This window comes from Cyclopterus lumpus, chromosome 4 (genome assembly GCF_009769545.1).
Source record: "Cyclopterus lumpus isolate fCycLum1 chromosome 4, fCycLum1.pri, whole genome shotgun sequence".
Lineage (NCBI taxonomy): Eukaryota > Metazoa > Chordata > Actinopteri > Perciformes > Cyclopteridae > Cyclopterus > Cyclopterus lumpus.
Genome location: NC_046969.1, coordinates 17,859,943 through 17,873,304, shown reverse-complemented (window position 1 = coordinate 17,873,304; position 13,362 = coordinate 17,859,943). Strand labels below are relative to the sequence as shown.

Genomic DNA, 13,362 nt, shown 5'->3' with positions numbered 1-13,362 from the left:
GACCTGAAAGATTGACTGATGCAGCATCAACATTTTTAAATACATACATTTAGGAATAGTCATTCTCATGTATCTCAACAATAAGTGGGAACAGTGGCGATAAAGCATCTTAATATTGTTAATGCCGTCGTCGCATTTAGACCTCCTTACTGACCGCTGGTGGCTCCTGGGGCCGTAGATTGGAGACCTTTGCGTCGGCTGAAACTCATTTCCTGATTGGCTGACTGGTGCCACAGATAACTGAGCTGAGGAGACTTCAGTCGGTTGACAACCACCACTACCCTTCAAAGTGTTGGCTCCACGTGGGAACGCAACCATGGAGCTACTGGTTCGCTATCTGGACCGCAGCAATTCAAATAGGTAAGTTATTATGTTTAAGTGACTGGCCTTCAAGACTGGTTTCTGGGCACGTGACGGGTTAGAGAGTTTAAAAATGAGGTAAACGGAAACACGGGATTTAGTTGCCGAAATAAACACACTAATTGACATAATTTAGATATTGTTGTCCTATTTTTTTTTGTTTACAACAACCACACCAGTCATTTAGTTCTTCCTGACTGGACCAGACAGGTTTTCAAAACGACACATTCAGCTGAATGTGGCCACAAACTCCTTATTCTATACTTCTTAATTTATATCAACTAACGAGTAGGAGGAGGTTGTGGCTGACAAACTGTTGGGAACATATTGAAAGTGCACTCCCTGAACTAACCTTGGACTTAAACCCAGGCAGCACCATGAATGCAGGCAGTCCTTCCTGTGAATGACTATTGCTCAAGTAAATTATAATGAAATAACTGCACTTTCACTTCTGTTTTATCAAACCTGCTGTATGGCCTCCTCCATTTTATTTATTTGTTTGTCTCTCAGTTCTGGGAAGATATTGAGTTGTAACTTCTCTTTTCAGCTCTGTGCTGACTCCAGAGGTTTTCAAAGAGGAGAACCTGAGAGATGACCTGAAGTACTACTTCATGAGCCCGTGTGAGAAGTACCGGGCTCGGCGACACATACCCTGGAAACTGGTGGTGCAGATTCTGAAAATCGTCATGATCACAACACAAGTATGTAGAGTGGGATTAATGAGGATTAGGAAAGAAGATCCACCCAGAAAATGCTTCCTGTAACTGCACTCTTTCCCATCATATATGTTGTAATATGTTGACATTTGTGTGGGCAGATTTAAACAAACAGGATCCTACATAATCTGAATGTCTGTTTCTTTTCAAATGGAAGATGATGCAATATGTGAACCTCACCATACATCTGAACCTTGCTCTTCTCACTGCTTTTAAAGCCAAAAAAGAAAGAAGTTGTAGTTATTTGTTATCTTGCGCAAAAAAATGTTTTCAGCACTTGACAAAAGGAAACAGAAGAAAATAAACAACGAAACAATTATTTTTCTTGAAGTAAAATGGCTCCTTTTTAAAAAACAAATAAATTAAAAAAAGTCACTAGCTGCAAAGTGGATTGTTGTATCTGAAGTGTTGTAAATTGAAAATGGCCAACTAAGGTGGACACAATAATGCAGTCCATTGTGATATCCTGCATTACTCTAGTACAATTTTAAAACATAAACCATAGGATCTTACTGTACCTTTCCTCTGCAGCTCATCCTGTTCGGCCTCAGCAACCAGCTGGTGGTGTCCTATAAGGAGGAGAACATGATGGCACTCAAAAACCTTTTCCTGAAGGACTACAGCGGCGTGGATGAGGATGACTACAGTGTTGCTGTCTACACCCAACAACGTGTCTATGACAGTCTGTTTTATGTCCTGGATCAGGCATGTACACACACACACACACACACACACACACACACACACACACACACACACACACACACTAGAAATCAATGTGATTTTAATCTAGTCAACAGTTAATCCTGTGAGCTGCTAGGTTGTACGTAATATTTGACCAGGCTTCGTGTGCGTTATGCAGTTTGCAGCTTTGATCCAACATGATGTTCCATCACCACGGTTACAGTTTGATTTACCTGAGGCTTTTGACATTTATAGTACAGCCAGTTGGGCCGGCTCTCTGTGGGTCCCCTCAGTTACGGAGAGGATGAACACGGCGATGTGCTGCCGCTCATCATCTGTAAACAATATTACAAGAGGAGCAGCGTGGAGCCCTCAAACGAGGCCTATGATATAGACGCCCAGCTGGAGACAGGTGAGACATTTACACACTGTCTTGGTGTTCTGTTGTCAATATTGCCCCTTGTTTCAGAGTTCACCTGTCATTTTAGATCTCAGTTAGGGATGCTCCAATATGATTTTTTTCCAGTCCTGATAACCGTAGAGATACCTGTACTTTGGGACTCGGCCGGTACCGATCCAATACCAGTGTATAATTAATAAGCTCTTTTATGTGCAAGGCAACATCGTACTTAACTTAATATAACATCTTAACTTTGTAAAACAAAATGTAACAAATTGATATGAATTTACTGAATTATCATTTATTTAAATTACAAATAGTGGAAAAGCAACTTGGGCAAAATGTAAATGGGTATTCGAAATCCATGATATCGTTTGGAAAGTATATGAACATATGATTTAAATTGACTAAATCATTGATACCTGATCCATTAATTTGTCTGTATTGGCCCGATAGACGTTATTTGATTTCTTGATTACCTCTGTGTGTCTTTAAGTAATTTACACTTCTGATTGCATGTATAAATTGGCCCTAAAAATAATTTAATCCTAGATACAAAATGCATAAAAAAATGAATTCATGCTACATGTTTAATGTTTTACAATCCTTGTTGTGGCAGAACCTGAATTACTAAATCATCTGTTATGAGAGACAACACACTTTGGGCCTTTGGGGCTCTCAGACCTGGTGCTCATCTTCTCACCCTGTTCATCTCCTTTCCCTCAGTTTGTATGTCACATGATCCAAAGACAGCAAACCAATGGAAAACCCAGAACTCATCCTTTTTTGATCTGGACTTTTACCGGTAAACATGCTGTCGATGAACTGTATGTGACCGCAGCTAACGAGCATCATTTACTTTTCTCTGCCGTACAATAAAATCCTCCATTTTGCTTTCAGGCTTGTTGACATGAAAATAACCTTCCAGCTGAACGGCATCAACCTACAGACGGTGCGTTCACGGGAGTTACCTGACTGCTACTCGTTCTACATTACGGTATGGTTCAGCCATATGTTATGTCCTTATACAATGACGTCTACATGAGCAGGTGGAAAATAATTTGATACTTTCCATCATTGAGAGGTGCAGTGTGGACAACTTTGAGGAAGGAATTCTAAATATGTTGAACATTTATAACCACCGATGTGGTGGGGGGGGGACAAAAAGTGACCCAAATAGTTATTGTTGAAACTCGACTGAAAAGACATTCTGTCATCATTTTACTAATCTTTTTTTCCTTCGGCCTTGTCTTCTAGATAACGTTTGACAACCAGTGTCACAGTGGGAAGGTGAAAATATTCCTGGACATAGACGCTCAGAGCTGTCCATGTCAAGACTGGAAGATATCTGGGACGGGTAAGGTGTAGTTGTCTAACTAATAAATATCTATTTAATAAATAAATAAATGCAAAATAATTAAAAACAACAAGAAGGAAAAAAGTTATTGTGGTCCAACCAGATTGACCTCAATGGGCCCTTTTATAAAACACAAGACCTATGTTAACATTGTTGGAGAGCAGGACCAGAGAAGGTGACTTTCTGACTATGCAGCTAATCCCCAAGTGTCAAAATATCTCAAGACTGCGTAGCGACCTGACGGTTTGGGGGCACTCTCTTAACCAATTTTGATTCATGATCCTTTGTGTAAAATTGAGTTTAAAGACACGGATCCAAAAAAGGTAAACATTTAAAATGTATCGTCGTATCTGTAATTCCGTGAGAACTTTTTCTAATAAACGTATAAACAAAAGTATGCTGTCAGCGAGGCGTCTTGCTGCAAACTGGTTATTGGTAATGTGAGTGTGAGGGAGTTGCGTAAAAGAAACACTTTGTTTCTGTTTCAGCTCAGAAGAACACACACTACCTGCTGGTGTTTGACAGCTTTGTCATTGCCGTTTGCCTCACATCGGCTGTGCTGTGCAGCCGCTCCATCGTACTGGCGGTCAGGCTACTTCAGGTCAGCTGCTCAGTCTCTGCTCGCACTGTATCAAATCATACTGGGAATTACATTTTTCTGCTCCCATCACTTTCCTTTTCTTCAGCCAAATATCACAATGATTACAATTTACTTTTTTATTGCAACATCTAGAATACTATCTATCTATCTGAGAGACCAGTATAATCATGTCTCAGTTGATCTGATACTGTGTTCATCTTTTTCTGTAAGAGACTGAATTTGAATTTGTATTTTTAGAGATTTTCCAGATTCTTCCATGAGAACTACAGTCGTAAAGTGGGTGAGGATGACCAGAATGAGTTTCTGAATGGCTGGTATGTGCTGGTCATTGTCAGCGATCTCTTGGCCATTATTGGCTCTATACTGAAGATGGAAATACAAGCGAAGGTAAACTAATCATGTTCTTCTTTCTTGGGGAGAAGGTTACTCTTTAGGACTCAACAAAATAGCATATGTCCGCATATATATATATAAAAAAAAATCACCTTTTTGATTTTATGTTCTGATTAATGAAGCAATTAAGAAAGTGTCTCCCAGTATGCTGCACTTTGGAATGAAAAGATTCAATGTAGTCGCTGTAAAGACTCGTTTATTTTTACCCTGCCTGAATGTCCTTTTTATAGCCACCATGTTGAGTGTTTACCCCAAGCTCAAGAATTTTTGTTCCAGAACAAACGAAGCTGGTCTCCTGTTGTTGAGGATAGCTTGTGGCTGTGATTTGGAAATGCACGTCATTAATGTCACTCATTCAACCTGTTCTTTTCCCACTTTAACCAGTCAACATGTTTGCTGCTGTTTGGAGTCTCTTCAGTCTTTTTTACATTCTTAAATGATAGCAAAATGTCCAAGTCCTTAATTTGTCAACTCAAACAGGGAAATTAAGAAATAAGTAATCCAACAACTCTGACTCCTTGCGAGGAAAAATTTACAATAAATAATCTTATTGGGTTGGTACTATATAGCAGATGCGGGGAACAAGATGTTTACACCAGTTTCCTACCTGAAATCTGGCGGAAGAGGGAAATAATTTTACTAAATGTATCTGCAGTGGAGGAAAGCTTAGATTGACTTACTTACTTGGTTTATGAGACAAAACCTTTCCATTGTCATTGTGTTTATAACCATAAACAACATAAAATGATCTACACAGTTCATGTCATGGTTCACCACAAACATTGTGCCTGTTACGATAAAATCCTTTTTATAATCATGTAGCTTTTAAGTTAACTTAAAACAACTTTTCCTGACTTATCTTAGTGAACCACATTCACGACTAGATACAAACTAATTTTAGTCGGGCTTGTGATTTTTCTCTCCCTTCCTGTAGAGTCTGACCAATTATGATGTGTGCAGTATCTTTCTGGGAACATCTACTTTATTGGTGTGGGTCGGCGTGATCAGGTACCTGGGATACTTCCAGAAATACAATGTGAGTCTATGAACGTTTTGGCTTTTTTTTTTTTTCAATGAAATGTCCTCACACATTCTTTCATGATTTGCTTGTGGCTTCACAATACTTTGTTTCCATACTTCCTGTTTGTGTTTTTAGGTATTGATTTTAACCATGAAAGCAGCCTTCCCCAAGGTCCTGCGTTTTTGCTGCTGTGCCGGTATGATCTACCTCGGCTACACCTTCTGCGGATGGATTGTACTGGGGCCATACCATGAGAAGGTAACCCTCTTAACTGGTTTGAGGAAGTGGAGGCCCAAGGGCCAGATATTAGAGAAGTGAGTTTATGGTGTGACAGTTGCTGCTGTGAAAATCTGACTATTGCTGTCAGAATTGTGGGAAATTAGGGGAACTATCGAGGCTCATTTCAGTGGCTTCGTCCCTTCCTGCAGAACTGCTGAAGTCGAGATAAAACTGTTCCTAAACATCATTACATTAGCTGAAACAGCATTTTGTGATTGAATACAACCTATGCTGTCTGACTCCAGTGAGAAATCTGGTAATTGCACAGACCTTTTTAAAAAAAAAAAGAAAAAGTTTTTATTAAATGTGTGGATTCATACTAGGAAATGTTGTATTTTTGTGTACTGTGTTAATGTAAATAAATATGTGGCATATGTGAAGAAATTATAGTTGATTATTTGCTATGATTCATATCAGCAACTTATCAGACTTGCTCCCATGGTTAATTAGCTTTTGAATTTCTGTCTCAATTTTAGGAATCTGATAAAATAGCTTCCTTTGTGCACAAACAACTTCATATCTTTGGTCCTTTTATCTTTTTGAACACACTGAAAATACAACCACTAGATGTCAGTAGATGTCATGTCAATGAACACATTCAGCTTCAATCAGACCAGCGTTCTGTCCTTGGGAACAAATGTTAACTTTGACACTTTCCCCACACAGACCCAATACTCACAGCCTTGTCTCTAATTGGGAAAGAAAACGCACTTTAAAGTGGATTTAGTTCCCTTTTTTTATCGGACAGTGTAAAGGTGATTGAAAAGGGGGATGACATGCGACAAAAGTCCTCAAGTAGAACACAAAACATTCCGGTGTTTTAACTGAAGTGGAGAATGTTTTATGCACTTTAAAAGAAGATAAACGGATGGTAATTGTTTTGTATGCTCTAGTCAACATATTTAAACTGGCGGCATTTGGAAAGTAGAGGCCTATAGCTTCAACTCTGACTATCACCGTAACTGGGATATCCTTAGATGGCAAGTGCCATCAGGGAAAATATGTGTTTAGCTGTCCTCGCCCGTTAAGATAAATTATTTACGGAAGTCCGAGCAGCAGTGGGCGTCTAAACAAGTCGGTGCTCGTACTGTAGTAGAGACAGATGTGAGATAGACTATCAGCCGCCCCCGAGCTAAGTAATGTCTTACTTACCAAATGGACATTTTTTTTAAGTTGATCTTAAAACTAAAAGTTCAAACTGTAAATAAGTAGTTGACTGATTTTAATTTTGTTAGGTCGGTTTACTTAAGGACCACATGCTTTTGACCAAATCGTATAATGCTTTAAAAAAAACAACTTTTGATTTGTCGCATTAATTGCACTTTCAGTGAAAGTGACTTGACTCGCAGAGCTGCTATACCGATACAGTTGAGGTAAACGTGTTTCAGGTCCTTGTTTTTCCAACGTTGCCGTCAAATGAGACTTGATCACAATATTTACGTTGCGGTGACGGGGGAGTCCCCCGTCGTGTGCCGTCAGCCCGTCCAGGATCCCTTGGTATTTACTGAAGGAATAAACAGAGTGTTTGTGTACTTAACATCCCACACGTCTCCGAGTGCTGGAATCCATATGGTCGCAGTGGGATCAGGATGTTGTATTTAGATAACATCACATTCTGGATGTTGCTCTCCCTTTTCAGCCATCTGTCTCTTTGCTCGTCTTTCCATCTTTGTCGGTCCACCTCCATCAAGAGTCACGCTTCATTTGGTCTTTTGCACCTCACTCTCCTTCGTTGTAACTCTGTAATGATCAAGATTTGTGTTGTGCTTCAGAACTACGGACAAAACATGCTCGTCCTAATATTCCTCAGATTTATCTTTTGTGTTATCTGTTATTAGTACGTACAACTTTACATTTATTTTACTTAACATTAGTATGTACAACTTTGCTCCAAACCAACGTCCCGTCTTCCATCTCCCTAGTTTGAGGGCCTGAGTCGTGTAGCGGAGTGCCTGTTCTCCCTCTTGAACGGCGACGACATGTTCACCACCTTCGCCCAGCTGAAGGACAAAAACACTTTGGTGTGGCTCTTTAGCCGGGCCTACCTCTACTCCTTTATCTCCCTGTTCGTCTACATGGTGCTGTCGCTCTTCATCGCCCTCATCACCGACGCCTATGAGACCATCAAGGTACATCTTGCTACGATGTAAAAGGGAGTTCAGTAACAGGAAATCCATGAGAAATATTTCACACTACTCTCCTCACAACAATGTAATTGTTTACAAGACCTAAACCTTCCCATGTGACAAATGCATAGGTAAATAAAGTATTAAGTGCTAAAATGTTCAACTCCGATGAGTGCCGTTTGGATGGTGTTTTTTTTATTGTTTGCATTTCAATGTGTTTTCACCAACAGAGGTTCCAAAGAGACGGCTTCCCGCTGACGGACCTGCAAAAGTTCCTCAGAGAGCAAAAAGATTTTCCTGTTGCAGAGGAGAGCAGTCAGACAGACGTCCACATCAGATACTCTGTGTTGTGCTGCTGCCAACGGTATGACGGTGTTACTGGGCTTTAATGATATTTATTCTTTACTCGCGCACATGCATTCACACCTGGAAGCAGCTTCTGTACAAATATGACTTCTCATCAAAGAAACATGAGCAATGTTATAGTTTATTTTTCAATAATGCCAATCGAACCGCATGGGTTAGAATTATTTAATTATAATGGTTACCTTTAGTTCCTTTTTTATGCTGCTGCAGGAACTTTTTTTAAATGTAACCATGCTTTTCATTATTAGATTTTGCTGGAAAAATATTTAGGGATGCTATTAATGTTGATTGTTGTTTTTGTCTGAGTAGTCCACAATGTCGAGGAGCAAAACCAAAAAATCTTCTGACTGATGGACTTGTTTGCTTGTGTAGGTCATATGGAGGCATCAGTATTACATTGAGACGTTTCACAACCAGTTAAAAGTTCCTTGTAGTAACTTTAAGTAAATCACTCACACTCAAACATTACACGTCACAAACATTTTTTAGCAGTTTGCTGACACCTTGTTGCTACAGCAAGACACCGTATTTGTCTAAACTTCCCTGTTTTCTGCTCATTCCTTTTCTATGAGCCAATCTCTATCATCAGCAGACTGGAGTTTCCTCCATGCTGTGGTTTGGCTCTGTCTTACGTGGTCTGAGAGCAATGAAATTAGTGGTGGGAGCTATGCGGACACACCCAATGATGGGCTGATTACAGGGAAACTGAGGTATTGCACTGGGAAGAACCCCCCACTCCACCCTCATCCACTCCCTTTCACCCCCCCCCCAGTCATCCCTCCCTTCTTGCTGTGTTGCCTCCCAGATAAACAGGCCACAGTTAGCAGTCAGTCAACTGAGCTGGAAAAGCTGGTTTTGTTAAAACACGCTGCTTAGTTTGAAAGAGTTATTTGGTGTGAGCATGATGTGTGGCGCAAGTTTAACTGCAACAAAACTGGTATATGCGTGTGTGTGGTTTTATTTTGTCATGCTGTGTCCTCTCTTTCTTCATCACTTCGGGTACTCCTTTCGTAAACGGATGATAAGTCTGAATATTGAGTTTCATTGTCACGTTTCATTTCACCATGTCCATTTTGAAGCTGCGGTGTAGAATTTATGCACAACTAAGTGCTTGTTGAAAAGTTGTTGCTTCCTGTTTCTACCAAGCTGAATGGTTAAAAGATGTACTACGCTGGTGTCTGTCTTGTGGTTCTGCATCCTTAGAGTTTCTAAATGTTTTTCCACATTTTAATAGATCACTCAATTCTCTGTTTTGGATTTGGGAAAGGCTTAACTTTTAAACAGACACCAGGTTTGATTTCTGTAGCCGTCGCCATCCTTCTACTTAAAAAAGCACAAGTCCATTTTATGACTGGGCAAAAAGAAAATGACACAAAAGCAACTACTGTAGTAATTTTGTACTACGATTACTTGCATACTGTAAGGAATGGTATACATGTTCCTCAAGGAAGACATTAATTAACATTCTGACAACATGATCTTTCCTGCATTCTCCACTGTCTGTCACTGAGCCGTCCGGATTTCCTGCTCTGATTGTACAATGACTCTGTAACTGAAACGTCCTTTAACACAGACAATGTGTAATCGTGCAAACGTAATGCTAGATTGACAGATTAATGTGCATCTTCTCTGTGGAGTTGAGCTTAAAACTACCAGAGTGGGCTGACTTGTCATTAGGAGAACTCTTGTCAAGTTACACACACTCTGTAAATGCACTCATTTGCAGCCTCTGAAATGGCCACTTTTTTTTTAGCCTCTTTCTCTCTCTGCTCGCAAAAATTAGATCAGCGTTCTCGGCTAACATGGTAATGCCTTTAGTGGATGAAATTTCATCTGCGTGCAATTAGCCTCTTCCTATACTGTTATCTTCTGCTGTGGTAAGTTATCTTGTTTGAAAAGCAAGGAGTCGCCCTTCGTTTGGATTTAAAACTTATTTGGAACCAATATATCCAGTTTGACATTGTGGCTCAAGAGTGTCTCAGCTTGCCACGAAGAGAGCGGACGCAGCTGTGGCTTGTACTTCTCTGCAGTGAGGTGGATAGGCCTGTCAACGGAGGCCAGCGCCACGGTGTCTTGTGCAAGTATAAACAAAGCTTTAGACCCAGATGAGGCTTTAGGCCGCTAGTTGGATAGCTCGCTCTTTAATCCCACCATGCTTTAACGCTACACTGGTTCCAGAAAATAAACCAAACAACGTTGTCAACAACCCGGCAATGTGCTTTCCTACCCTGTGGCAGGAGTGTGTAAATGAAGCACTATGTTGTTAAATGTGACTTATCGGACATTAATGTAGTGACGATGAGGCATGCAAAACGTCCTGAGCAAGCAGAAAGGGCATTAATCGCTGTTTTGACCTGTGGTTACACCAACCCTGAGAACCTTCTCATCGCAGTTGTGGACACTATGCGAGCCCATTATCTCTTTGAACCCACTGTTACAAAACCGGAGCTTCCACACTGGATTGATTGTGCAGGAGTTGGGTGTCTCGCTCCTTGACATGACTTTAGTTGTACTTTGTAGATCCTGGTGTTGCTGTAATCCTGCACAGCCACTTTCTAAGACAAGTACTTGTATTCAGAATTACCACTGTGCAATTTAGGAAAGCGTTCCCTGTGTTAGGATGGTAGTTGGACTCGGCAGGTTCATTGAGGAGTCAGGAGTATCCGCGTACTCCTGGATTAGGGATCCAGGCATCTGCTGCCATGCTGGTCTTTGGTGTATTTTCTTATCTGCTCGCCTTTTGATCTTGCAACCCGCACAGGCCAGAAGCTGCCCACCTTAAGGCAAGGAACAGATGATGAAGCTCAGGCTTTAGATGAGCTATGTGGAGACGCATAGGAGAGAAGGATGATGAAACCCGCACAGATGGACAGGGTTGCCACCTGAGTGGGTTCAAGAAATGAGCTGGGAATAAAGGAGGCCAAGTTTGTATACGGAAATTTGTTTACTAACTATGATGAGCAAGTTTGAAACCAATCCATCATAAAACAATTGAAGATTGTTGCTTTGACTGGCAATTTTTACTCTACTCCTATTTTATTTCTGTGTGTTGGACACATCTTCCTTGCTCTCTGTGAAATTCATTCACATCCTCAATGACTGCAACAGTTTGTGGAATGAGACTGGGGTCTGCAAACTCGGCAGTAAAATGTGCAGGTCATGAAAAAGGAAAAGAAATGTCTGATCTTTTACAGATCGGATGAAATGGGAACACATTTTGTCGTTTTCTCTTGAGGCAAACGGCTAAACACAAAAATGGTGACACGGCTGTCATTTTCAGTGTGCTTGTTTTGGGGGATTTATTCTCAGAATGGGTACAAGCACCAGAAAGTCTAACCTCCTCCTGCATCTCTTAGTTGTCTCTGTGTAACGGCCAGAGAATTTATTTTTTACTTTACTAGTGTGAATCATAGGACTCTACTATGATTATCTGTGGAGGAGATTATCTCAACAACAGTTTCAACATGTAGTAAATGTTTAGAAAAATATCACTGGTCTGAACAAGCAGCTGTGGGTCTCTAAATCTAACTTCCGGTGACCCTTGGATGCAACATCTCAAAGAAACGGGACCTTGAAGGTTCTACTATATAGGTCAATGTCACTGATGTGCAACTTACAAACTGTTGCGATATTTGCTTAAGAAGCCGTATTAATGGCCTTAAGTAGAAATAGCGTGTTTTGTTGTTGTTGTATATGTTGATGAGACAGTGGGTGTCTCACACTACTTTTTGGATCATCATGTTGCAGAATTCCAGAAATTGACGATGTTGTACTGATCAGCTGACAGCTGTTCCACCGCCAGAGAACCTTGATCAGGAAGGAGGATGCTGAAAACATGACCTTGCACCTCTGATGCCGACTTCGAGATCAAACCATCCATTGCAAAATCCTCAAAAGAGCAGCGTTACTGATTCTGAAGTGCAATATGAGAGAAACGCCTATCAAGGTCTCTCCCTAACATGAAACTGGAGCTGGAAATAACTGTTTCATAACTGTATCAACTGAAGCTCAGGATGCTGTTGACGTTTACTGGGCCTTCTGTAGCTTCTGTACATGCATTTATTTGCCAAATAACTGAATTCAGTGTGTTTTCTGCAATTGACTGGCTGCAAACACTGGTGCTATGCCACATTATGCCGTGCTAGATGTCATTTATTTGTCAAGTGTTGTCGTACAGATTGCAGTAAAGCTAATCTTTTCATTTGCCCATTGTGACTGTCTCCTTTCTATCCTGCAAGTGTACACATTCGGCTTTCCTTTTTTAACTTGAGTAAACAGCAGATCACAATATTAAATCGGCAGAACTTGATTGTTAAATTAACACATTTCTCATGAGCTCTGTAAAATATTTAGTGCTCTAAAGGTTTCTGCAAAACGCATTCACAGCTGAGAGTGAGTAAGATGACCAAACCACAACTACGGTGAGTCAGCTTTATGCGCAAATCTACAACAATTGTTGAAGTTGCGACAAGTCAGAGCACAACTGAGCACTGCTTTAATTTGATCCAATCAAAGGTGTTTTCTTAAATTGCACAACACGCTGGACAAAATTCAAGGAGTTGCCAACAAACAGTGGGCTACTTTTATTCTGTCATCCAAAACATCTTGATTGATTTCAGCCTGGCTATGACAAAATGCCTGAAGTAATGGTTGTTATATTTGTCCTATATAGCATTACGTGTGTGTGTGTGTGTATACTTTGTGTGTCTATAAATATATATCTCTTACTATTTATTTTTTTGTTATTTGATTATTTCAAGAGCAGCATTGTCACTCTATTTCCTTTCAACAGATCTGTTTAATGTAGATCAACAAATATTGCTTTCAACAGGACATGAGTTACAAATATAAATATGCTGTGTGCCATCTCAAACAAAACGCAAAGTTTTTTTTAAATCTTTTTTTAATGTACTATTGGAAGATCTGACCTTTGAGCCTTGAGAGGTTTAGAGGGTAAATCTCAGTTTGAACTCCTCACAACTCCATCTGAAACGTAACAAGACGAATTTAATTATTAAATCGTAAACCACAGGTTTAATATTTAACTGATACAATTTAC

At 40.2% G+C, this 13,362-nt stretch overlaps 1 protein-coding gene across 2 annotated transcripts; it reads left to right on the top strand.

The window, feature by feature from the left end:
• The first annotated feature begins 2 nt into the window (after window positions 1–2).
• On the top strand, window positions 3–12,508 carry mcoln2 (mucolipin 2). Of its 2 annotated transcripts, XM_034530235.1 has the most exons (14): window positions 3–360; window positions 908–1,061; window positions 1,608–1,781; window positions 2,016–2,172; window positions 2,887–2,965; window positions 3,061–3,157; window positions 3,418–3,517; window positions 4,006–4,118; window positions 4,356–4,505; window positions 5,446–5,547; window positions 5,668–5,790; window positions 7,734–7,940; window positions 8,168–8,301; window positions 12,051–12,508. In XM_034530235.1, exons 1-14 carry the CDS (start codon window positions 317–319, stop codon window positions 12,085–12,087), a joined length of 1,671 nt encoding a protein of 556 aa, XP_034386126.1. In that variant the 5' UTR covers window positions 3–316; the 3' UTR covers window positions 12,088–12,508. The 2 variants fall into 2 exon arrangements, with proteins under 2 accessions (XP_034386126.1, XP_034386127.1); XM_034530236.1 differs by lacking the exons at window positions 3–360; window positions 908–1,061 and having other exon boundaries at window positions 1,678–1,781; window positions 2,021–2,172.
• The last annotated feature ends 854 nt before the right edge of the window (window positions 12,509–13,362 follow it).